Here is a 26,291-nt window from a genome sequence, read left to right as displayed (position 1 = left end):
TTAGAGGCTATATATTAAAAATTACCTCTATTATTATTAAGGATATTAAGGGCTATAAATTAGGAATTACCTTAGTTAGTACTAAGAATATCTATATTAAAGGAATTCCTTTAGATTCCGCTAAGGGAGACTACGTAAAAGAGATCTTTAAGATAATATTAAGCTTAATTAGCTATCCCTTGAACTAACTTAGGTAATATTATCGCTATATTAGCTTAAGCGCGCTTAAGAAATCTTATTAAGGAAATAAATCTCTTATATTATATTAAAAAAGGAGCTTATTAGGAACTAATTAATATCTACGAAGTACTAAAGATAGTTTTAGCCTTATATTATTTTTAACTATAAATATCGCTAGGTCTCCCCCTTTAGGTTCTTTAATATAAGAAGTAACCTTACCTAACTATATTTATTTATTATATAGATATTGAGAGTGAGTTATTCTAGATTATACCTTATATTTTAGTTAGGTTTCTAGGTTAAAAAAAGCAAATAAGTAGCTAGATTTACAGGAGCTAGCGACCTAACCCTATAGTGTCTTCTATTATAGTAGCAGAACCCTAAAAAATTGTTTCTTATCTACTCCTTAATAAGTGATTTATAGTATTAGGCGATTATATTTAGCGTAAGGGAAAAAAAACTAAATAGTCTATTTATTTATAATACTTATTATTACTTGATACCTATAAGGTACGCTTAAGATAATACAGCCTTAGAAATAATATAAATAGCTTTATAGCCTTAAAGCTATAGAGTCGCCTTAGTACTAGATATAGGATATAATAAATTAAGACTAAATAGTAATATAACCGTTAGCTCTTAGGATCCTATTATTTGATATATAATAGATTAAGATATAGGGAAGTTATTAGGGTACTTATAGATAGCTATATCGCAAGCTACTAAAGTCCTTAGCGCGTAACCGCGAGGTTAGTGGCTTAGCCTTATATACTAGCAGTTTTTGTATCCGATAATAGCGATATTAATCTATTAGGAATAGCCTAATAGGCGGCAAGGCGGGTACGAATAATGGTGCTAGCTGATACAGAGCGCGTAGGTCCGGGTAACAGATTTAGACGTGGTTCGAGTATATTTAGGGTATTCGGTAGACGGTAGGTATTCCCGGTTAGCGTATGAGTATATTTGGTTACATCGGATATATTAGGAGTATAAGTTTTAGGGATATTCCACGGGATAGCAAATATATAGATCTATAGATCGATAGGTCCCTATCCCATGGGGGTAATTATAATGCGGCGCATTACATTTTAGTTAGCATCCGGTTATATAGTGTTAGGGTTTCCTGACCGGCCGTATTATATTTATATTTCCTGGGCTATTACATTTATATTTTTATGGAGCGATTCCCGTTAAAATTTATATAGTTTTAAATCTATATTTAATTTATTGGTTAACTAAGTTTTAACCCTATTAAGTATTTTCGGAGTATATTATAGGGGTGCGAAGTTCGTGAATCATTTTAATAAGGTATAGTTAGCAACACTATTCCTAATATTAATACTATTAGCTAATAACTATCCTATAATTTACTATAAATTAAGTAATAGGGATTATAGATTAAAAATTTAGTCGTAGGATTTAGGGGTTTCTATTTACATATATTTTTATTTTTTTCGATCACTAAGTATTTCCTAATAATAGGGTTTCCTAATAACTATTTTGTATATATCTATAGCGTAAAATATTTATATCTACCCTATAGGGGTGGTGGGATATATTGTATACCAGTTAGGGTTTTGGCTTTACTATAGGAGAAAAAAGGCGCTAGTAAGTGTATACCAGTTAGACTTCTTGAGTGTATCCTAGTTAAAAATATCGGTCGGATAATACTAAGAATTTTAAAAGTTCTAAACTAGCGACTACTCTATATCCAATTTTAATTTAAAGCTTATATAACTAAGGGAAGAGATAGATTTAGGGATTTAAAAATCGGACTCTCTTTTTGATAGGGTACGCTTTAGCCGGTCGGACAGAACTTAGTTATCCTTATATTAGGGACTTATATAAGCTAAATAGAACCCTGAAACCCTCTCCTCTATTTAAGAAGGTTAATTATTAGTAATTCTACCTTATTAAATTTTAGGTAGGTACCTTAGGTATAGCTATTATACTAAAATTAATATATAATATATTATACGATAGATAGGAGAGAAGATATTAAGAGTATATAGTAACTTTAGTATAAATCTTATAGACTTCTAGATATATATATATTAATATATTTTTTATTATTAATCGCTAAAGATATATATTAGAAATAGACTTAGATAATTAGCTAATAGCTATTAGTATAATAGTCTTATATAATAGCTTTAGGGTAATTATATTAATAAATATATATAATAATATAGAAGTAATAACCTTATTATAGTTAGATAATAGGTTTAATAGACTTATATAATAGGACTAAGGTAGTTACCCTATTGAAGTTAGATTATAGGATAGATATAGTTACTTTAGTAGACTTGTATAATAGGACTAAGGTAATTATCTTAATAGACTTATATAATAGGACTAAGGTAGTTATATTATTAAAGTTAGATAATATACTTAATAGTATTATATAATAGGACTAATATAGCTACCTTAATATAAATATATAATATACTTAATAGTCTCGGATAATAGGGCTTAGGCAGTCACCTTAATATACTTAATAGTCTTGGATAATAGGGCTCAGGCAGTCACCTCAATATAAACGCACAATTTACTCAATAGTCTTGGACAATTAGTCTTAGATAATAGGGCTTAGGCAGTCACCTTAGGCAGTCACCTTAATACAAACGCACAATATGCTTAATAGTCTCGGACAAGGGGGCTTAGGCAGTTACCTTGATGCAAACGTATAATATGCTTAATTATCTTAGATAATAGGGCTTAGGCAGTTACCTTAATATAAATATATAATATACTTAATAGACTAAGATAATAGATATATCTCGGATTAATATGTAATATTAAATATAAAACTAACTTCTCTTCCCCTTCGAACTTACCTTTCTTTATATCTCTCTTCCCTAATAACTTTTTTACTCTAATAATTACTATTTTTATCTTTACTTTTTTTTTTCTTAAAATCCCTAATTACCTTACCCTATAAAAGCTCCCCCCCTTATTCTCTCTTTGCTTAATATATAACTATATTAAGATACGCTCCTTATACGAACCCTAATAATTATATAAGGTTAAACTAATTCAGTTTTAGTTCCTCTTCTGTCTCTCGCTATAATAAAGATCGCGGTAGTTATAGTAGTAATAATTATAATAATAATAATTATAATAGTAGTGGTAATTATAATTTATTATATATATCCTTTTAATCCTTAGATAATATCCTTAATACTAACTATTATATAGCGGAGATCGGGAGTCTTAGGCTCCCCGCGCTAGCGAAGATATCCTAAACTTTAGTCTTAGGGAGTAAAGTAAGTAAGTTATAACTCGATCTCTATACCCTTAGCGATTAATAGCTAATATATAATATTTACTAGCTAGCCCTTCCCCTATATTAATAAAGATAGACACCCTCGCCTCTCTTATATATACGCTAAAGGTATCTACCACTTATATTAGCTTATAGGGTAACTATACTATATAGGAGGGTAATTATTTAGTCTTTAAAGTCTATTTATAAAATTTTAAGGTCTTATTATTCCTCTATAGGCTTTATATCTATATATTATAGCGATCTTTAGCGATAGTTATATTTTATTATTATTATATTAATAAATATCTTTTTTTAATTAATAAGGTACTGTCGGGATATAAGGGGAAAGCTACCACGAAGCAGATCGTGGCCCCTTAAGTCCGTGGGATCAACCTTAATCCGGCTGGGTCAGTCGGTGCCAGACGAAGGTAGAAGGTCAAAGGTCGTAGGATAGACTATAAGCAGATATAGCCTAAACGAAGGCAGAACCACAGTCCTAAGGATCAAAGGAAGAAGGTAGAGATAACTTTTTGGAAAGTGGAAAATGACTTCAGGAAAGTAGAACTGACTTGATTCTTTCTGCTAGAATAGAAGGACATATTTATAGGCTAAAATAGCCTAGAAATAATGTCTAGAAAAACATACAAATACTAGGCAGCAACATAATAAAGGTGGCAAAGAAGGGAACCGAAGAAAACCCAAAAGAATGATGTCAAGGATCGACGGTTTCAGCCACCCCGAAAGCTTCCCCGCAGTATCAGGCTATGCATGCCGGGGAAAGTGGTCCGCCTATCCTTAAGGGGACCGAGGGTCGAAGTCTGTTCACCGAGGTCCGAAGACCATGGTCGAAGTCCGCAGGCAAGATATGCCCGAAGGCACCTCCGAAGGAACGGACCATTCATGCCTGAAGGCGGACCATTTACCTCTGAAGGAAAATGGTCCCGCCTATCATTCGGGAGAGGGCCGCGGACCAGAATCAGAAGTGGTCAAAATATCATTTTGATAGAAGGAAAAAATCTGATCACGTGATCAATACAATCTGGTCTTATATGTTGAATATAAGGATAGATCTTTCTATGTAGCATTGGTCTATATTCCAATAGGTACTATTTTAGGTTAAATTTAAATTAATATTTAAGGTTAAGAATTTATTTCTAATATTTTTATAGATTAAAATCCTCTAAAAAGAAAGGGATATCTTTCATCTTGATACCCTTCTTATTATAACTTATAATTAATTTATCCTTATTTTATAGCTAGGCCCCTATTAAAACTAATATAGTTTAGTCCCCTTTAAGCTCCTATATATATTTAAGGAGGCAAATTTTCTTATTAAGATCCTTAATTTAGTCTTTAATAGTTTAGCTATAATTTTAGCTTTCCTTATAACTCACTTAATATCCGCGTAGGTCTCCTAGGAGTAATTTATATTATAATAGATTAAAGGAGATTAATTTAGGTCGGCTTAGTTTTAGGGTTAAATTAGTAATATCTTTACGCTAAAATATAATAGTAGCCTTATCTAATATAGGTGTATTATTACTTTCGGCAATAACGCGAGAGCGGAGGATATAATCGTTAATAGATATAATTCCTCAGGTAACTAATAAAAGAAGAATCAGAATTATAAAGAATCTATATATTTAGGGTAAAAGCCTATTAATTAGGTAAGGAAGGATATTTAGACTAAAGTGTGATATTATTAGAAATAAGACTAATTCTTACTAAGTCTAAGTTATCTGAAAACCCTCTCGAATTAAGTACGAATCGGGTCCGAGACTCGCTTATTACACTGCGGGGTAAACCTTCACCGCTAGTCCTTGGTATTCCTTTATAACATTCTTATAACCTATTCTATATATATACGCTAAATTTTAGTAGTACGGTTAAGTAATTATTTATTAGTATAAATAATCTTAGAGCTTTCATTTAGCTCTATACCTAGAAAAGTAATAATTTCGCGGAAATAAAGTTCGTAATTATATAAGTACTTTTATATAATATCAGACTTGACTATATCTTAATAAATATTGATAAGATAAATATTCTTTAAGACTACCTTCTAAATAGCCTTCTAAGCGCTCTTAAGTTAGAACAATATTAAATAGATAGCTTTAGAAATATTTAGGGTATTAATTAGTTTAATTTATACCTATTTAAGGATATTTATTAGCTATTAAAGCGGATCTTCCTAAATATATATATATTTATATTCCGTACGTTAAAGTTCCGCCTCGCGAAGGTAAGTATTCTTAGCTAAAATATTCGCGGCCTATTTAATGAGTATTATCTAAATAAGTAAGCTTTTTTCTAAGATAATTATTTAAGCTTAATAAAATATTTATATATTATCTGTTAATAATAAATAAAATATACTTAGTATTTAGAGTTATTAGATATATAAATTATAAGTCTTAAAGGGTATAATGCAGGTCAATATAATACACTATGCTGAGAAGGATCGGAGGCGAAAGATTAGCATGTGTGACCAGTCGTTGAAGGTAGCCGAGCACAGAAACTTGCGGTGGAGTTCGCGAGTGGAACCGAGTAAGTTCGTTTTGGTGAAGTGATATTTTGTCATTAATGTTTGATGTCCGTGATTAATACAACTAGGACAGACGTGTCGGCATACTCGTAACGATTAGGCAATATATTGATTTCGGAATTGGGAGTCGGCGGTTGCGACGATTGTGAACCATTTGAATTTGTAATCAAGGCAAAGGCCGTACTCATGGTTTCGGTTTCGGTTCTTGCCCACGTCGATTATCACTTTTGCTATGTCCTGAATTGAAAGCAGACATTGAACCGGGTCTTTCCACGAAGAGTGTCGTTGAACTAACGATATTGGCGTTGAGGACAAACGCTCTAGTTTGATAAAAGTGGCAAAGTTTGACAATTCTCTGGCACGTTTGTTCTTGTCGCCAATCAACATTAGGCAAGATGCAGATATGTAGCTTTCAACATCTGCAGGGAGCTGAACAAATGGAAGAATGGCCGTGCGCTCATCACAGATGGACTGTCACAAGATGTAGGAGGTGAAGTCGGGAAATGAAGACATGGACAGGTTGTAGAAGCGGGCAATACAAAGCTTGAAGACCAAGATTCGCGAAGCTACCAATGATCAGGACTTGTTTCTGTCCGCGCCACCTCGTAGACGCCTGCGGGTTTGGTCCACCCGCTATGCTGACAAGTGGATTGGGGGACAGGGGATGCGCGTCAACAATTTGTTACCAAACCCTGTTCTCATTCACCTTGAATGGGCATTTACACGTCCTTGGGTCCACCCTTTTCGCGGTAAATTGCAAAATTTCCTGGCTGTCATGCACGCGGGAGCGGCCCCGCTTAATCTTGGCAGTCATATGTGTTTGCAATGTTTGCATATAGCCATGGTTTCAGTCGCAATGTAGATTAGTCAGGCCAAAAATTCATCCCAATGTTTGGTTCTTTGCTGCAGAGTTTCGTACACTAACATTCGAAATTGGCTTCCATGCATTGCATGAGAAAATGGTTACTGAAACCCTGAGTCGAAACAAGCTAGGCCTGGTGGGGGTAGCGCAGACCCGGGCGGGAATCGCAACGTCAAACTTACCAAGTACTTTCCTTTCAAACATCAATACGGCAGGGAAACCAGGGGTTATCAAGTGCACGGTTGCCGATTGGACTGAATCGAAGAAGCCTCTCGTCTGACTATTCGTGAAAATTAGTCTGAACGCCCATGATATACTCGATTCGGTTCCACCCCAATTTTCATTACACGCAAGATCCTCTAATTTGCCGCTCGTGCTGATTCAGAGCTTCGCAAATACCTACATACACATCAATACACAAACTCATAGTGTGATGGTACTGGTAAATGAGAAGGATTCGCGTCGCCAAGCCAACCCCTCCAAGTTCCTCAAGATCTTGGGAATTCAGAAATGCCATTTCGGCTCGTATGACCATCGGAATCTCATTTCACTTCCAAAACAAAAGCCTCAGCATATCTAATATTGGTTGATTCTTATCCCGGGGCTTTGACATAGGCAGATCCATCAGGTTGGACACAGCCATCTCCGCTGTACGAACGTCGTAACTTGGGTCCACGCACGTGAAATGGGGAATGTCGACAAATGGCCCAACCAGACCGATATTGGTGGTGCTCAATGGGATAGGAGTTGGACGATCGGTGGAAGAGCGAGCTAGTAACATAGCCCACATTCTTGGCATCACGCGAGGGGTGGCCACAGTTTGTTGAGTCGAAAGAGGAAAGTCCAAATGCTTGAAGAGCTCCGTCAAGATTTCGGCTCCTGAACATGCCTTCATGGGCTTGTTGACAAAGCTTCCACTGCGCCTGGGATATACCGCAAAGCCCCACATCACGCGCAGGTTCTGTGGCTGTTGGTTCACGACTGGTTGCGCAGGTGAACAGAGATTTAGCTTCCAAGGGCTGTCGGGTACGGAGATGAAAATTCCGTCGTCGGTTATACCATTCGTCAGCGATTCCAAAATTCCATGAAGGCGAGGGTCCCGAGTAGTGATGGTAAAAGAACCCATTAATGATTCAAACTGGCGGGTGCAGAAGTTATACGGATTCCCAAATTTGGGACTTTGGTCTCCAATCTCCAGCCACAACACCCAGTTTTCATTAAGTTCACCTTCCAAATTCGTGAAGTCCAACAGCGGAGGAGATTCGTTCGTACCGGTCGCCGTGCCAGAAATAGTGGAGCCGAGTGTGATAATAATAATGTCCTGCGCGTCAATGGACTTTTGAGATTGAAATCCATTTTCAATCAGATCCAACTGCGAGACCCTGTCTTTGCCGTCTTGAGACGTCATCGTAATGCCGGTCACCAGAGTATCGAAGTGGAAGTCCACGCCGAGACCCTGTAGATATAGGAATATAGAAACGTAAATGGACTCGTATCGGTAGTACCCCGTGAGGTCTAAGCAGTTCAGAATGCTAAGGCCATGATGTCGACCGAGATACTGACGTATGGCGCGTTTGAATTCGATTGCGCTGTGCCAGGGCTGGAACCCGAACCTGATAGAGCAGTAACACATCATCTGTTAGACCGTGCGTTATTACATAAATCTCAAATCATGAGCGATATTTACTGAGCGGTCCAAATAGCCCAAAAGGTACTCTGGAAGAAAGACTTGGGCAAAAGTTCCTGTATCCTTCTTCTGCCCATTCGCCTTTCTCCTTTGCAAAGAAACCGTATCAAGTCCAGTCGGTTTTTTGGACTAAGGCCTAAGGACTTAGTCGGAAAGTAATCCAGTTTTCCATCTTTTCCTATCATGAAGCGTGTTCGACGTGTTGTCTTCGCATAGCCCTTTCTGGCCTCAGACGATTTGATCTCGTCCAAAACCATATATCCCTCGCCTCTGGGTGAAGGGACAGAAGCAAGAAGCTCCTTTAAAGGCTCTCCGACCGGAAAAGGTAGGCATCCGGCGAGCAAGTCATACCCGTGCGTTGTATCTCCAGTATGGTGTACAACTTGTTCCATCGAATCGTGGCAGTCTAGTATGTGCACATTTGAGGCGGGTAATTTCGCATGCTGCACCAAGTAAAGCGCCGATGCCAGGGATGCTGGCCCGCTCCCAAGAATCCAGGCCTCGGTGCTCTCTGGGGTTCTTGTCGTTCGAGATCGTACTCTGTTCATTTCAACATTTAGCAGCGAGTGGTATTTGGTGTTTAGGTGTGGGATTTGCAATAGAAAGTGGATAACTCCTCATTATTGCGAAGCTGGGAGTATGAGCCAGTCGATCTGTGGATGACCAAATGAGCTTTTGGATACCTTTAAATGGTTGTCTAAATGACGTGTAAGAGTGGCGGCTTATTGTGGCAGTATAATGGTGATGACAACCACGCGTAGGAAACCATCGGGAAAAATTCTCCATATTGGGAATCCGATGATCGGGTAGTTCCCCGATCGAGTGATGACGCTAAGATGGTCATCTTTCAATAGGGTCTCGAGCTATATATAGAGCCATCTAGGTATGTCGCAGCATCGAAAATAACCGACTTACTACCCAAATCCATGAGTCACCGATCTAATTCGGTATATCGGGCTGATATCGCCACCTTCGGAGCCGGCTCGGCCCCGGAAAACAAGATCAGTCCCATCTTGTATGATCACAATCTCGAGCATTCCAATCAATCCTCGCTAGGAAAAGGTAGATTTGGGGCCATTTTGCGTCGTAGGTGTTGTTTTTTTGGGAGGAGGGGGAGGGGGGGGGGTTTTGAGTTTGCAAACCTGGGCTCGTGGGAACATGAGGACCAGCAATGTGAGAGAAGGCGTATTTGCATAACGGGTAATCTAAGGGACCCATCCGTATTTGTTTTGTCAGATATTTTACAGTTCCGTCCTTACGTGCAGGGATGATATGCAGATAGCTGCACCTGACCTAGATAGGCTTCACCATGGCCTTGGCATTAGGGTTTGAGATAGTTTCTCTGTGAAACACGGAAGCCAATTTCGAATATGAGTGTAAAAATTCAAAAGCTTCTGCAGCGATTAACTATTTCATTGAGTTCGAATGCGAGGCTTAAGCATAACTGGGCAATTCCACGAGGAAGTTTCTAGGGGAATTTGTTTTCGTGCTCACTATATAACAAATCGCTGCATTGATTCTGTTAGCGCGAAGACATTTTATGTGCCTGGAAGTTGTTTTCATGTTGAATTTATAAATACTGCCAAAATCCAGAATAAAGCGGCGAGTGAACCGTCGAAATGAAGTTGAAAGAAAGTGGCCCCTTCATGTCTCCACTATGGTCAGGCCTGCGTGCCGGAAGTGTCCCGCTGCGCTTTTACCCCTTGCACCAACGATGTCAACACACCATTCGAGGAAGGTATCAAATCCTTGGCTTGAATTTTCTTCGTAGGACTGCCAATTCCGCCGAATAAAGGCTTTTAACTCAGCAAAGAACTCCTTAATAGGGTTCAAGTCTGGAGAATACGGAGGCAAAAAGACTAGCTTCACTTCGGCTTCTCAGCACATCTGTTCTATGCGCTCTGAGTGATAAAAGGATGCGTTATCTATAACTAACACAGACTTTCGGCTCGGGCCATTTCCCGTAATACTAGAGAAGTTGCTCGATAAAATCCTCAAAGAGGGACACATCGGTAGAGCCTTAGAACACTCGAGACAGAAGAATACTATCTTAGGCATAGGCAGGCAGTATCTAATAGCGCTTATCGCGATAGAATTTAGACACTTAAATTAGTGCTATACCTAATAGGGACCAACCCGTTCGCCTAAAGCCTATCCTCTTATCATATCCAGATTTATCCACGTAGATAAGGTAGTAAGATTGGAATCCGTCTGAGATAAAGTAAAGGTATTCGTCACATAGGTCTAAATTGCGTTCTCGGGCCTTAACCCGAGCAGTCTTTTTTAACCTGTAAAGAATCTACGTGTTCAGGGTAGAAGCCCCTCGGTCAGGTAAGGAAGGATATCTGGACTAGAGTGTGATATTGTAAGAAGTAAGACTGATTCTTGCTAAGTCTAAGGTATCTGGAAACCCTCTCGAATTAAGTACGAATTAGATCCGAGACTCACTTATTATATTATAGGGTAAACCTTTACCGCTAGTTCTTAGTATTCCTTTATAACTACCTCCCCTTTTAGAGACGATAGGCCCCGAAGGTAATTACCAAAAAAAAAGTCTTTTTTTTTTCTTAGTCATTTTTTTCTTATCTAATATTATCTAGATTACATAACGTATTTCCCGGTGTTCCCGCCCACCCCAAACCCCATAGTAATTGCGATAAATTATAACTCCATATCTCAATAACCAATGATTGTTTGAACTCCAATCTTTTGCCTATAGCTATACTTTTATATTGAGAGTATTTCCTATAAGAAGTAATCAAATATTACCCTTCTTTACCAAAAGTTACGCTAGTAATATCGCTAAATATAATTATCCGCTTCCAGCGAGTATTCACGATTATATAATGAACTTTAAAGTACATAATATTATATAGGATATATATAAGAGTATAATATTTTATAAACGCCTTTATAGAATTCTCATTGTTAGTGAAATATAGAGTTGTAATTTATCGCAATTGCTATGGGGTTTGGGGGTGGGCGGGAACACCGGGTGGGCGGGAAGACCGGGAAATACGTTAATCTTTTGGGGTTCGGGATTATATAATAGGTACAAGCCCTAAGTATCGTTATACTTAGGGTAGGTCACGTAGAAGTTATAAATAATATTAGGCTCTTCTTAGGTCCGCGGTAGTCTTAGCCGCGATATAATAATAGTATTTTTATTTTGGTTAAGCCAATAGTAATATATATTAGTGCGTTTTCTTTTTGGTTATATATTAATATTTATTTAGCGTATTATTATTATTACTTTTTTATATACATTATTAATATTTTTATTTATATATATTTTTATTTCTCTTTCCTTACTTTTCTTTCTTTACTTTCCTTTCTTTAATATCTTCTTACTTTTCTTTAATTTTTATATTTATTATTATTTTAATTTCTTTTTATTTATTCTTTAGCTATAACTTATTATTAATTTAGCTTCCTCTTTATTTCTTTTTTTATCTCTATTTTTATTATTATTTCGCTTATAAATTAATATATTTATTCCTTTATCCCTTGGCTATCGCCTTTTATAGGATATATCTTTAATCCTAAAGCTTACTTATTATTTTCCTTATATTTATCGCTCTCTCTAAGATTAGGATAAATAAAGCGCTTTCTTAATTATTTATATATATAATACGCTAAGTTCTATCTTATATTAAGTATATTTTTATGTTAATTATTCTTACCCTTTAGTTTATTTATCTTTTTTATTCGCTTATATTTTATTACTAACCTATTTAGGTTCCCTTTAGTTTATAAGGTAACTTAATTAATATAATTAATTTAGTTAAGTATATCATAGATATTTAGACTATTATTATTAAGTTCGCTAAGAAGGCGCATAAAGATAGTAAGCTTCTTACTAATGATTATATTTAGTTAGATATTATTTATATCTATAGCGAGAAGGTAGTTCGCGCCTTTATTACTAACTTTTTATATTTAGTCTCTTATTACTTTAGTATTTATAACTTAGGCACTATATATATAACGAAGCCTATAAGTTAGAAGCCTATTTGATATAAGTTTCGCTAATAATTCTATAGGTTAACTTCGCTATTTACTAAATATATTTAGTTAGTTATCTTCTTATTTCTATTAATAATTCTCAGCATATTCAAGGACTGTCAGCATTACTTTTAGTCATTCAAGAAGACTATAATTGATTTCAAAGCAAGACAGGCCTAGACTTAAAATAATATAAGTCTATTATAGGCCTAGAATATTGTTGATTGGATATAAATATGTCCGCAATTCTCTACAAGAAAAATATAATTCTTCTTCAATCATCATATTATACCCTAAGGTTTCCTATTAAGGAAATATCCTTTTATTCATCGAAGGATAAAAGACTTGATCTCCCATTGGATCTCCCACTGGATCTCCCACATTATAAGTATTAGTTCTACCTTTCTATTACCTATAATATATCCGCAGAATTCTAATTTACTTTATATAAATAGGTATTTTAATAACTTTATATATAGCTACACTTCCTATAACTATTTTAGTATCTCTTTTAGGTAGCGGTAGTGATCCTCTACTATATCTAAGAATACTAAAATATTATCTAGGTATATTACTATATACTTACTTAATAATAGGTATAAGATATTATTTATTATATTTTAAAAGGTAGCTAATATATTATATAACCCAAATAGTATTCTAAGCTATTTATATTTACCTTAGATAGTATTAAATATAGTTTTTTAGATCGAATCCTCGCCTATATATATTTATTAATACCCTAAGGCTAAGTCTAATTTAGAAAGAAATTTCAAGCGTCTTACTAGATCTAATAGCTCTTAGATCCGGGATAGCGGGTAGCTATTCTTTTTTATAAGATTATTAAGTACTTAGTAATTAATATATATTCTTTATTTACCGCTAGGTTTCTAAATAAAGATAATAGGGAATCCCTATAGGCTTATCGACCCCTATATAAGTCCCTTTAAGATGTGTTCTATTACCTATTTAGCTTACTTAGCTAGCTTTATATATAATATTAGATATATATTAATATTTATTAGGTATATATCCCTTATATTAATATTATATTAAATATTATATTTAGGGGGTAACTACTTCGGAAGTTCTTTAGGGAAGATATCTAAAAATTCCTTTAGTAGCCCCTAAACTCTTAGGTCAATATACCTTACTAATATATATATAACCTTCTTCTCCCTATTAGGTATAGAGAGTAATTAGACCTAATATAAATAGGCCTTAGTATCTTTTTTTTCTTGGCGTATATATAGTTTACTTCTAGGAGATTATATTTAATTATTATGATAGATTCTTATATAATAGTCTCCTTATAGCTTACAATATATATATCTTATTACAGGCGTCGCATATCTTTATTAACGCTATAAGCTAATCTAGGATTAGATTAAACTTCTATAGGAAGTTATATCTTAAAATTAGATTCTATTCCTTTTAGGTCTAGCTCCTATATAGTTACTAAGCAAGACTATTCCCTAATCTATATAAGTATTTTATAAGAGCGACTTATATATATTTTCTTCTTATTCGGTAATTCTATCGCTAAATAGTTGCTATAAGAGTCTAATTCGCGCTATCGGATCTTATTATTAAGCTTTCGAGCTATATTATATAATATAAATAAGTGGCTTACTTTACTATTTAATAATATTTTTATCTCTATAGCTCCCTCCTTATATAATCCTAGCCTCCTATAAAAGAATATAAAAGTATTTCTTATAATGTTTAATTATGCCGCTTACTGTTAAATATTGTCTTAGTTCCGCTTTTGTAAGATAAAATTATCTAGGGGGTTGATTATATTAAAAAAAGGGATTTAAAAGACTTGATAAAGGCGGCTAGTAAGAGCTTTAAGATCTTTTATTAGCCTATACCTTTTCCCTAGGCCTAAATTATATAGTTCTTTATAAGTTTAGGGCATTCGCGCTTAAAGTAGCTTACTTTATTATAATAGAAATATATATAATTTATTCTAAGTACTAGAATTCTCTTTATTAAGGGCCTATTAGGGGTAGGCGGTTTATTAATAGCTAAAACTTCTATAGTATTAGGGTCTTATTAGTCTAATATCTCTCGCGCGAGATTTATATCTCACTCTAGCTAATAAAAATAGTTAATAGTGCTTATTAAGCTCTTTAGGCGATCTTATTCCTATAGCTACTTTACCTTTAGCTTAGGCTTTCGATCTATTAATAAGGTATAGCTAAATAATACTCTTAGAGATAGGGTTAGCTATTATATTAGCTAAGTCTTTTAGATAGATAAAGAAGACCTTAAAGAGATTATAGTCTTATATTTTATTCTAAAAATAATTATAACGCACTTATTCCCCTAAGCGTTCCCTAAATTACTAAAATATTGATTAATAGAAGTTATCCTAAATATATATAAGTTCGCCTAAGCCTACTTTAGTTTTATCCTAAAAGGTACATTAGTGGATTAAGGATTTTTTAGTTAGCCTATTATTTATAGCTATAATCCTCTAGTCCTTTATTATATTTTATATAATTAATTAAGTAACTTATATAAAGTGCTTCTTATAATCCTAGAGCTAATATAAGGCCGCGTTATTATAAGTCCATCCCTAATATAGTAAGATAAGTATAATAAAATATATAAGGGCCTAATTTAATAGACTTACTAATATTATATTAATATAGTTTAGCTATTATTAGAGCGCTATAGTTATAATAGCTTATTTCTATAGGGAATAAGCCTTAAGACTATCTATAGTCTATAGCTATAGCTTATATTATAATTATTATAGTTTATTTAGTAATTAAGTTAGCGCTATTATTAGGTTTAGCGAAATAAAGTTATTTAACTTTTCTTTAGCGATAGTCTCTTAAGAGGTACTATTGGAATATAGACCAATGCTACATAGAAAGATCTATCCTTATATTCAACATATAAGACCCAAAAACATCGATCACATGACCTGACTTTTTTGTATCAAAATGATGTTTTGACCACTTCTGATTCTGGTCCGCGGCCCTCCCCCGAACGATAGGCGGGACCATTTTTCCTTTAGGGGTAACTGGTCCGCCTTCAGGCATGAATGGTCCGTTCCTTCGGGGGTGCCTTCGGGCATGCCTTGCTGTGGTTCTGCCTTCGTTTAGGCTATATCTGCTTATAGTCTATCCTATGATCTTTGACCTTCTACCTTTGTCTGGCACCGACTGACCCAGCTGGACTAAGGTTGATCCCACGGACTTAAGGGGCCACGATCTGCTTCGTGGTAGCTTTCCCCTTGTATCCCAATACCTTCTATAATTTTTAGTAGAATATAATTCTTCTAAGATATCTAATTAGTGCTAGCGCGATTTTAGAAGGTATTATAGCCTAAGGCTTCCTTAGAGAATAGGCTAATATTAATATATAGAGTTTTTGTCCCCCTCCTTAGCCTTATAGGCTTAGTCCCTAGCGAAATTAAGTACCTTACGGCTTCGTAATTTCTTATATAACTATAAAAGATCCGCGTCTTAGTATATTAGGTTACTCTTACGCTAGCGAGATACCTTAATACTGTAGCACCTCCCTAGCCTACTATAGAAGGTAGGGTCTCTTCGGATAAACTACTATATATAAGAATTAAACAAAGTAATTAATTATCCTTTCCCCGAAGGGGAAGGCTTAGACTAAATACTATTTATCCTAATGCTTATATAATATAGAGCCTATATAGCCGGTGTAGTCCCCAGTCAAGGCCGTACGAGCCGAGGACGGATGATAATATCCCCGTAGGCCTAAGGCATCCTCAGTGTCTTAGGGACCTCAGGGGCTATCGTCTTCGCGGCCACGAAGGCGTCGGGAAAAACACCCTGACTCATAGGAGCCCAAAACGTGTCACTTTCTATACGGACCAGGCGCAAGTTTGCTACCCAAATTCCTAGCTAAGAATCTTTGTGTCCCCAGGGGAGCTTTCGGCGCGAAGTCTACCCTCTCGGGAATTATTCGGATCAGTTCTGCCTATTTAGCAAAACGTTCTGTTCTGATAAGACAGCCCTCTACCTATCTGGGAACGGTCTTCCTGACTGCGTCATCTTGCCTATGGCGACCGCAGTATTTTCTGAAAAGTGGGCTGACACATTTTTAGGTCACCACCCCTTTCCTTATGAACGCGCCCAAAATTATCCCGAAGGACATCGAACCTCTCGAACAGTTGGTTGTGGCGGAGTTGAAACAATGACTGGGCAATAACTCAGAAGCGAACTGGGAAGTAAAAAACCACTTTAAATCCGTCGAACAATGCCCAGAAAAGGGACTACTAGACATTCAAAGGCAACTCGCTAAGGTGCGTTTTCTTTGCCGTTAGGGGAATGTAGTGCTGACAACAGTAGAAATGCACCGTTGCTACCTTTCGGATATGTCGGACGAGTTGTAACATTACGCTTGGGGTTGGAGAGCTCATTCCGATTTCTCCTAGTGAAGGCTGGAACGTCAGCGTCGGAGGTATCACCTATCCCCTCATAGGCGGAAGAAAGTTGTCCATCTTGGGGAACATTGACGCGACAATCGCCAGGAAAGATGTCATGTATATACTATTGAAACAGAAGCCAGTCCATTAGAAAAAGTCTTAGCCGACATCCTGCTGTTATTTATTCGGGTTGTGCGAAACCTTTGATTCAAAATAATGAGTTTATGAACACACGTGTCTGTCATGAAAACGGTTCTACGAACACGGGCGATCCCGGACCAACATAATCGAGCTCACTCGCCTCGAAAAATGGGCGGACAAAACTGAGAAAAGAAGCGTCAAAATATTCTTCTGAAAGGGTAACGTCATGTGGCGCAGTAGCATCGAGGGGCGTGATTTGAAGTGGTTCAGATGCTGACGGGGCATATTCCATAGAGTTTCTAGAGGGCGCAGCCAGATCTAGAATCTCGGGTCGAGACTGGGGTTCTTCTGCACTATGAATGAAGCCGACCTCTTGCTCTTCTTGTGGGCGATGTGCCGGTGAGGCCGTGTGACCTTCACATAAAGCCGTGGTCTCTAAAGCCTACCCCTCAGGGGCTGGCTCATGTGCCGTACTATGAGATCGGACAATCTCCTCCCCCACGGCGTGGCCGAACGAATCTGCTGTTCCTCGGGGATCCTGGTTCATAGGGTTGACGATGGATGAGGGTTTCGCGACACATTGGCTTTTGTTTGTTGTTTTCGCTGGATATTTTTTTTCTTTTTTTAGAGGTTCCATCGCGTCCTCCGCCACGCGTCCTCTTCGACGAGAGTCACTTCGCTTTATCAATCCAGAAAAGTGTGCGATGGAAGTCAAGCAAAGCTTTTGCCACCTCCGTAGCATTTGAATCTTTAGATGCTTCCAAGATGTCAATGCGCCGAAGATAGCTTATGCTGCTTTCAAAGTCCTCCCCACAAGGCTACCCCTTTCATCAAAACTGACTCGGTGAGCAAAGGTACATTATGATACTAGATCGATGCTTACATTGTGCCGGGAATCGAAGAGAAGAATAAGGGCCCAAAGATTTCATGTCCGCTTGTCCGGTCTGCCTCAGCTTCGGCTCTGGTGTGGCTCTGCTCCGTATCCTCCTGGGTTGGTTTGCCAAAGGCCAGTTCCTGGCAGAAGTGTTCGCATCTCTGTCCACGACGAATAAGGTCCCCGTATGCTTCAAGAGCACTCTCAAAAATTTCACCCAATATGCCCACATGATTGAGAAAAAGCTCCAGATTTGTCTTCATGACGCGTTTGCCGCCTGTCGGATTTGCTCGTTGGAAGGGCTTCCAACCTCCGACAGATACGAATCGGCGAAGTATCTCTTGCTCTTGAAGTTTGGAATCCAGTTGAGCCGCATTTTCAAGGAATACTTTCGTCCTATGCAAGCCTTCCTGCCCATCGTATGGCTTCAGCGTTGCGTTGTGCATTTCCCAAAACTTCAAAGGATCCTTTTGGAATTTTGGAAACTGTTCATGGAGGCTGGAAATCACATGAAGTTCCTGGATCTCTAAAACTCTTGTGCGGTTCGCGCGAGAAGGGCCTGTGGTGGTACTAAACAGGCCACGGAGAGTAACGTATAATTGTCGGAGGAACTCACTCGCTTCCTGATCATCATGTTGGTTGTCTCCTGATTGGGCAAAGTGGCTGCTTTCCGGCAGAGTTTTCAAGAAATCGTAAACTTCGCCATTCGTCAGTCTCTTCGAGCGGTATGGACCTGGGCTTTTTTTTGGCCGGTTCCCTATGGTAGGTTCAAGGATGAGAACGAGGGCGACGATGTCGGGACCAAGACAGCAGTAGTTGAAGTTGCATGAGGCGCTAACCCAACACTGTTTTGACGGTGTCGCGCGACACCGTCAAAACAGTGTTGGGTTAGCGCCTCATTTGGTGGTTAGCAGGAAAGTGAATGTGATGGACCTGCAGAAAAGGGGTCAATGCCCCTCCGTGATGTCACTATCACACTCACTTAGTATCTTCAAACTGCTTTACCAGCTTTTAGCAGCCATTAGTCCCTTGCCTAAAGTCTTTCATGTGCAATCCCCATCTACTTCACTAGGGCCGAGAGCACGGTCCGCGGGCCCTAAGCACCGAACCCCCCATTTGGCCCCCAATCATATACGCAGCGCTCTACAGAAGCGCGAATGGATTGGAAATCAGGTCTTCCATTACGCTGAAACTGGGGTTGGGCGCGTACCAGATACTTTTACATCATTTTGTCCAATTAACAAGGGCGCGTAAATGATACTGCCAGTGAAAGAAAGTTCAAGAGCGTCTATTGTACCTCCTGACGCCGTTGGATGATCGTGGGTTCAACGCCACACCCCTGTGTGAGCCCCAATGCTCGGTGCCAAGTCAACTACCCGATCAAAGGCGCCGATGGGTAGGCCTCGTGAAAGGTATTGAAAGAGAATTAGTTGATTCCTGGAAAACCTACTGTTCTTGCTTGTTTCAGAAGTCTAATGCAACTGGAAGGATAAATTTTTGGACACTGATCGTCCCTGCTGCGAGGGTTCGCGTGAAACGGGCTAGCGCTTCCTCCTGTTGTAAGCGACCAGATAAGTGGTGTCAGGGACATTTTGACAACTCGACAAAGCGATACCACATAGTCCTCACAAGAACAGTTAGCGAGCATTGAGCTCATCTACTATAAGTACACAAGCCCCGAACTAGGAAATTTGTCTCCAACGCATTCATCAATTGCCATCGACTAAGCCATCTTCAACTTCACCCGGCGTGTAACTGAGATACACTGTCAAATCATCAAAATGTCTACTGGGTATCTCGACCGATTAAGGAACGCAAGGAGTGTCCAAGAAGTCCCGATGGGAGGGGTACAATTCGTAGCTTTTCAACAAAGGCAAGCAATTGGAACCTCCGGGCTTGGATCTTGCTCCGCTGTGATTATAGCGTCGGGACTTGGTGCAATACTCGCCCACATACCACCACTTCCTTCCGCAACCCAAGCTCCTGGAGCAGGTGACAACAATGCTCGGTTCATGATGAGCCAGGTTCAAGCTCAATATAATCTCTATCGAGGATACTTTCCCTCGTCGGAAACACGGGTTGTCTGCGCTATATATATGGGCCAAGTGGCATTGCCCAGTCAAGTCGAGATCATGAAGAATTCTCTTCAAAGCATGGGCCTTGTTCCGATTGCAAAGTACTATACGGTACCCGTGAATCCGAACGTTCCAGGTCAGGGACGGTCGTGGTTACGACTGGACCGAACGGGCCTTTGATGTATCATGATGATGTCCTGATTTGAAGGCTCTAAATGTCCTTGAGGTTGAGCATTTTACCGTCAAAATAAGGTCAATGCAATAGGTTGTCGTCGGGGTCTCAAGGTTACAACGAATGTCATTAGTCTTAAGTACTTCTAGTTGACTGCTTTCACGGCTTGAATTACGAAGGGCCAGTATATCCGTCAAATAGAAGCGAACTAAATTTCTCAGCTTTCTACCTCGTTATCATAACTTTATACGTACCACTGATCTAGCGCGTGATTGGTGTAGTGTTGAACGACGTATCATCTTTTGCATTCGCGGTCGCAGGACCATAGGAGCATTCTAGCCGAAAATGAGAAGGCCAGGCGCTTTCGCACCCCAAATCTTTCACAATGCATGCCGGATTCGGATCAACCCCGCTTCTTGTTCCTTTTGCATTGGCTAGAACCACACAACAGCTGCGCGTGACTTGTCGCATCTATTACTGTAAAATTAGTATTTAAGCGACGATCATCCGCTCTGTGAGACAAATCTTGTTCTACCCATTGACAACCCAACACAACTTTACCAAATTCTCTTCACCTCCTATGGATATCCGGCTTCTTCCAGAAAAGGATCTCACCAACTATGATGGGCTCCCAATTCCTCATCGAACGGCCTCAGCCACAATTGCAAAATTGCGGGCTCTGTGCGTCGATGGGAGTCTGAAAGATTTCCAGGATGAGATGGACTCACTACTTTCGAATCCTCAACCTGAGGTTTTCGATATAGTGGATCTCCACGATGTGATGATGGAAGCAATTCAACAGGACAGAGTTGAAATCGTCTCCAACCTTCTTTTTCACGGCTTCCCGATACAGCCTTTTTATACCCGAAAGGCAACCGAGTGCAAGGCGAAGCGCGTCCTGGAATGTTTCCTCGAAGCAGGATGGAGTATAAATGAGCCGGTTGATGTTTTGAAGCCTCCCGTGCTTTGGTATGTTGGATCCGCTCCCCAAAAAGACATTCCAATGACAAAAGATCAATTGTCATAGCTACGCAGTAACGGACGCCGAGATGACCAGTTGGCTTCTAGATCATGGAGCGAACCCGAATGCGCCCTGCGAAGTGGACTGCACCCCATTGTCCTACGCTGTTCGCAATGCATCTCTCAGTGTTATCGAACTGCTGCTGAATCGTGGAGGGGATGTGCAGAAAGGGCAGCTTCTTCAGTATGCCGTATCTCGAGACCAGGAAATCGAGGATGTTATATCACTCCTCGTCGATAGAGGTGCGCCTTTGAACGCGACAATGTATGAGGATGGCCCAACTTTGATGCGATTTGCACCGATGAGCTTAGGGACTGCGTTGCACGTAGCAACAGAGCAGGGAAAGACGAATGCCATCCGTCTTCTGATCCAACTCGGAGCAGACACTGGTGTGAAGGACGCGAATGGCGACACCGCTTTGGAGTGGGCACAGAAATGGGATAAAACGGAAATGGTGCAACTGTTGAAAGCCTTGGAAGACCGTTCGTAAGAATGTTTCCTAGGATTGAAATAGGAATGAATCCAGAGCAGTCGCGACACTCTAGTCTTCTTCGAAGTAGGTCCTCAAATCCTGTACATTCGCTTCCACAGTGGATCTCGTCGATGGGATCTTCCCGTCTACGGATTGCAAAATACCATAGTACACGCCTGCAGTTTCTTCATAGGCGTATTTGTTCCGCTGACCTCTCGAACTAGGAAACCACGATAAAATAGTGGCCCATTTTGGAATATATTAAGACTGTACATGTCGGCGCCTCGTCGCGCAACCTGCTCTACCCCATGGGGGGTGGTGGTATGCATTGCATACCAGTTAGGGTTTTGGCTTTACTATGGGAGAAAAATGGCGCTAGTGAGTGTATACCAGTTGAAAATATCGGTCGGACAATACTAAGAATTTCAAAAGTTCTAAACTAGCGACTACTCTATCCCATGGGGGTAATTGAATTGCAGTGCATTGCATTTTAGTCAGCAGCCGTTTGTATGGGTTAGGGTTTCCTATTTGATTGCATTGCAATTATATTATGATTGCATTAAAATCACATCCGCTGGAGAGATCGTATGCAGAATTTCGTCACTTTTAGTTTAGCCATTCGATTTTTATTCCCCAAATTTGACGTTCATCCAATAATATAAATAGGTAATTATAGGGGTTCGAAGTCTAGTAGGCAAAAACCGGCACAAACGATACGCTTATATAAGCGAAACTAAATTATATTATATTTTTCCCTATAAGTAAAAGTGCTTCAGATATTATATATTAAATCAGAATATTTTTATCTATTTTATTGAATTTTATAGGGGGGTTCAAAGTTGCTCTCCTTGAGCGGGTATGGATGGTCCAAAATTCCGAAAGAGGTTAGCGTGTGGTCCGAAATTCCCAAAAGGGGATATGGTCCGAAATACATAAGATCGGCTTGGTCAAAAATGCATAAGGTCAGACCTGTATTTTAGACTAACCCGACCCTATGTATTTTGGACCAACCTAACCCTATGCATTTCTCACTATGCCTATCTCCCTTTTTTTCGATTACTATTCCTTATATTCTATCTTTATCGCCTTAATATAGTATTTAATAAATAGTAATTAGGAGCCTTATTTTCTCGAACCCTATCTCCGCTATATATTGCGTTAGTAGGGTTTCACTAGTATCGTGTGGGTATAGGTTCGGAGAAACACTTTGTCCGCCTAGCCTCCGCGGCGAAGCGTAACACCTATAAGCGTATTAAGGAGAGATAGAAAAAAATAATAGGAGATATTGGAATATAGACCAATGCTACATAGAAAGATCTATCCTTATATTCAACATATAAGATCAGCATTGTATTAATCACGTGACCAGATTTTTTCTTCTATCAAAATGATATTTTGACCACTTCTGATTCTGGTCCGCGGCCCTCTCCCGAATGATAGGCAGGACCATTTTCCTTCAGAGGTAAATGGTCCGCCTTCAGGCATGAATGGTCCGTTCCTTCGGAGGTGCCTTCGGGCATATCTTGCCTGCGGACTTCGACCATGGTCTTCGAACCTCGGTGAACAGACTTCGACCCTCAGTCCCCTCAAGGATAGGCGGACCACTTTCCCTTAGGGATAAAATGGTCCACCTTTGGGCATGCATAACCTGATACTGCGGGGAAGCTTTCGGGGTGGCTGAAACCGTCGATTCTTGACATCATTCTTTTGGCTTTTCTTCGGTTCCCTTCTTTGCCACCTTTATTATGTTGCTGTCTAGTATTTGTATGTTATTCTAGACGTCATTTCTAGGCTACTTTAGCCTATAAATATGTCCTTCTTTTCTAGCAGAAAGAATCAAGTCATTTTCCACTTTCTAAAGTCAGTTCTACTTTCTTCCTTTGATCCTTAGGACTGTGGTTCTGCCTTCGTTTAGGCTATATCTGCTTATAGTCTATCCTACGACCTTTGACCTTCTTCCTTTGTCTGGCACCGACTGACCTGGCCGGACTAAGGTTGATCCCACGGACTTAAGGGGCCACGATCTGCTTCGTGGTAGCTTTCCCCTTATGCTCCAACAGGAGAGGGAGAAGATAGGCCGGCCGACGAAGTGCCTTATTAAGGCGCTAACGCGGAAGGTCTTAGAGCTATACGAGGGGCTATCGAAGCTATATATATCTATCCTTATCTAAATAAGGTTAATACGTATTAGACTAGGTCACTTCTTATATAAAATTAAAGAAAGAGAATTAGACCGCTATTATTATAAGTAAGGATCTTAAATGCCGACATATATCTTACTCTAATACCCACTATATAGTGATTTATAAAGAATTATATTTAATAAGGTCGCTCGCACTGACCTTAGCAACACTATAAACTACGATACTATTATATCCTACCCGCGTGTGGCCCGCTACGCTATTATAATAATATATTAAATAGGTCTCTTAGGATAATTCCGATATATTGCGCCGGAACTAAATAATAACTATAAATAAATTAGCCTTATAGCTATAGGAAGGTTATAAAGACACTATATATATATTACCGAACGATAATACTAGGCCACCGAGAATAGTGAGGCCACTAAAATAATTATCAATTCACTATATACTATAATTAACTAAGAACCGAAGCACTTAGTATTTATTCTTATAAAGGGAACAGAGAACTAACACTACATAGGCGGAAGTATATAGCGGGGACGAGGGGGATATAAAAGAAGTAAAAGACTATAGGTATTATCTTTTAGGTTTAACTTTTATATAGGCTTAATTATATATAGGATATAGATATTCTGATATTCTTTTTTGTGTTAGCCTCTTAGAGAGGCCGGTTTCCCTTTATATATATTATTTACTATAAGCTACGCGTCTAGAGTTACGGATAATAAGTTCTGCTTCGGATTTAGCTAAAGCGCCTATATAGCCTCGATAATACTAATAAGGCTTAATTAGGTTAATAGAATTTAAATTAAATTAAATTAAAGTTATTAGTATTATAATCTAAGGCTATTATAAAGTCTGTAATAGATATAAGTATAAGCGGCTTTAGAGGGGATAGAGTCGACTTAGTTAAGTTAGTCGGAAATATATAAGGTCGAACTTAGTCAAAAATATACAGGATTAACTTAGTCAAAAATATATAGGATTGACTTAGTTAAAAATATATAGGATCGACTTAGTCGGAAATATATAGGATTGACTTAGGCGGAAATATATAGGGTCGACTTAGTCAGAAATATATAAGGTTAGGTCTGTATTTTAGACTAACCTGACCCTCTATATTTTTGACTAATCTAACCTTATATATTTTTGACTAAGGCTACCCTTTATATTTACGACTAAGGCTACCCTCTATATTTTAAATTATACTTAGCTTCTATGTTTTCCTTACGTACTATAGGTATCTTAGTAAATATATAATATTATCTATATATTACCTTATTTAATAATTTATTTAAACTCCTTATTATCTATAGATTTAGTATATAATAAAGGGTATAAGTTCGCGACTTTCTTAGGCCCACTCTTAAGATATATTTTCTCTAGTGACTTATCTAAATTACCTTTATATTTACCCTATGAAATACTAACGCTATCTTTAATAAGCGTCTATATATTTATAATATATATAATATATAATCTATATAAAGTAGGCGATTTACTAATACCTATTTAAAAATATATCTAGTAGGCAAAAACCGGCACAAACGATACGCTTATATAAGCGAAACTAGATTATATTATATTTTTCCCTACAAGTAAAAGTGCTTCAGATATTATATATTAAATCAGAATATTTTTATCTATTTTATTGAATTTTATAGGGGGGTTTAAAGTTGCTCTCCTTGAGCGGGTATGGATAGTCCAAAATTCCGAAAGAGGTTAGCGTTTGGTCCGAAATTTCCCAAAGGGGATATGGTCCGAAATATATAGGATTGGCTTGGTCGAAAATGCATAAGGTCAGACCTGCATTTTGGACCAACCCGACCCTGTGCATTTCCGACTAACCCAACCCTATACATTTTGGGCTAACCCGACCCTATATATTTTGGACTAACCTAACCTAACCCGACTATATATATTTTGGACTAACCCGACCCTATGTATTTCTTATTACGCCTATCTCCCTTTTTTTCGATTACTATTCCTTATATTTTATCTTTATCGCCTTAATATAGAATTTGATAAATAGCAATTAGGAGCCTTATTTTCTCGAACCCTATCTCCGCTATATATCGCGTCGGTAGGGTTTATTTTCAAAAAAACTGCTAGTATCGTGCGGGTGTAGGTTCGGAGAAACACTTTGTCCGCCTAGCCTCCGCGGCGAAGCGCAACACCCGTAAGCGCATTAAGGAGAGATAGAAGAAATAATAGGAGAGGGAGAAGACGGGCCGGCCGACGAAGTACCTTATTAAGGCGCCGACGCGGAAGGTCTTAGAGCTATACGAGGGGCTATCGAAGCTATATAATAGTCCCGTAGCATACCCACACCGCTTCGGGTGTTGGTCCGCCGGGGCCCAACGCAAATTTGGATAGGGTTTCAGGGTTCAGGATTTAGGGTTTAGGGTTTAGGGGTTTAGGGTTT

The 26,291-nt window shown here is 38.4% G+C and overlaps 3 protein-coding genes across 3 annotated transcripts; 2 read left to right on the top strand and 1 right to left on the bottom strand.

Moving 5' to 3' along the window:
• Positions 1 to 7,402: 7,402 nt before the first annotated feature.
• On the bottom strand, positions 7,403 to 9,090 carry N7477_005259 (oleate hydratase; the record flags this gene model as incomplete). The annotated part of the gene is made up of 2 exons (XM_056966922.1): positions 7,403 to 8,468; positions 8,543 to 9,090. 2 exons carry the CDS (start codon positions 9,088 to 9,090, stop codon positions 7,403 to 7,405), a joined length of 1,614 nt encoding a protein of 537 aa, XP_056821676.1.
• Positions 9,091 to 18,032: 8,942 nt separating this feature from the next.
• N7477_005258 (uncharacterized protein) lies at positions 18,033 to 18,509 on the top strand (the record flags this gene model as incomplete). The annotated part of the gene is made up of 1 exon (XM_056966921.1): positions 18,033 to 18,509. The coding sequence occupies one exon, from the start codon at positions 18,033 to 18,035 to the stop codon at positions 18,507 to 18,509; it is 477 nt and encodes a 158-aa protein (XP_056821675.1).
• Positions 18,510 to 20,806: 2,297 nt separating this feature from the next.
• On the top strand, positions 20,807 to 21,737 carry N7477_005257 (ankyrin repeat domain-containing protein; the record flags this gene model as incomplete). The annotated part of the gene is made up of 2 exons (XM_056966920.1): positions 20,807 to 21,195; positions 21,254 to 21,737. The coding sequence occupies 2 exons, from the start codon at positions 20,807 to 20,809 to the stop codon at positions 21,735 to 21,737; spliced, it is 873 nt and encodes a 290-aa protein (XP_056821674.1).
• Positions 21,738 to 26,291: the final 4,554 nt, after the last annotated feature.

This window comes from Penicillium maclennaniae, assembly GCF_028827695.1.
Source record: "Penicillium maclennaniae strain IBT 15551 chromosome Unknown utg000005l:1.0-2652337.0:1.0-2654196.0, whole genome shotgun sequence".
NCBI lineage: Eukaryota > Fungi > Ascomycota > Eurotiomycetes > Eurotiales > Aspergillaceae > Penicillium > Penicillium maclennaniae.
Note: the sequence above shows the minus strand (reverse complement) of the source record. Positions and strands in the feature narration are given on the sequence as shown.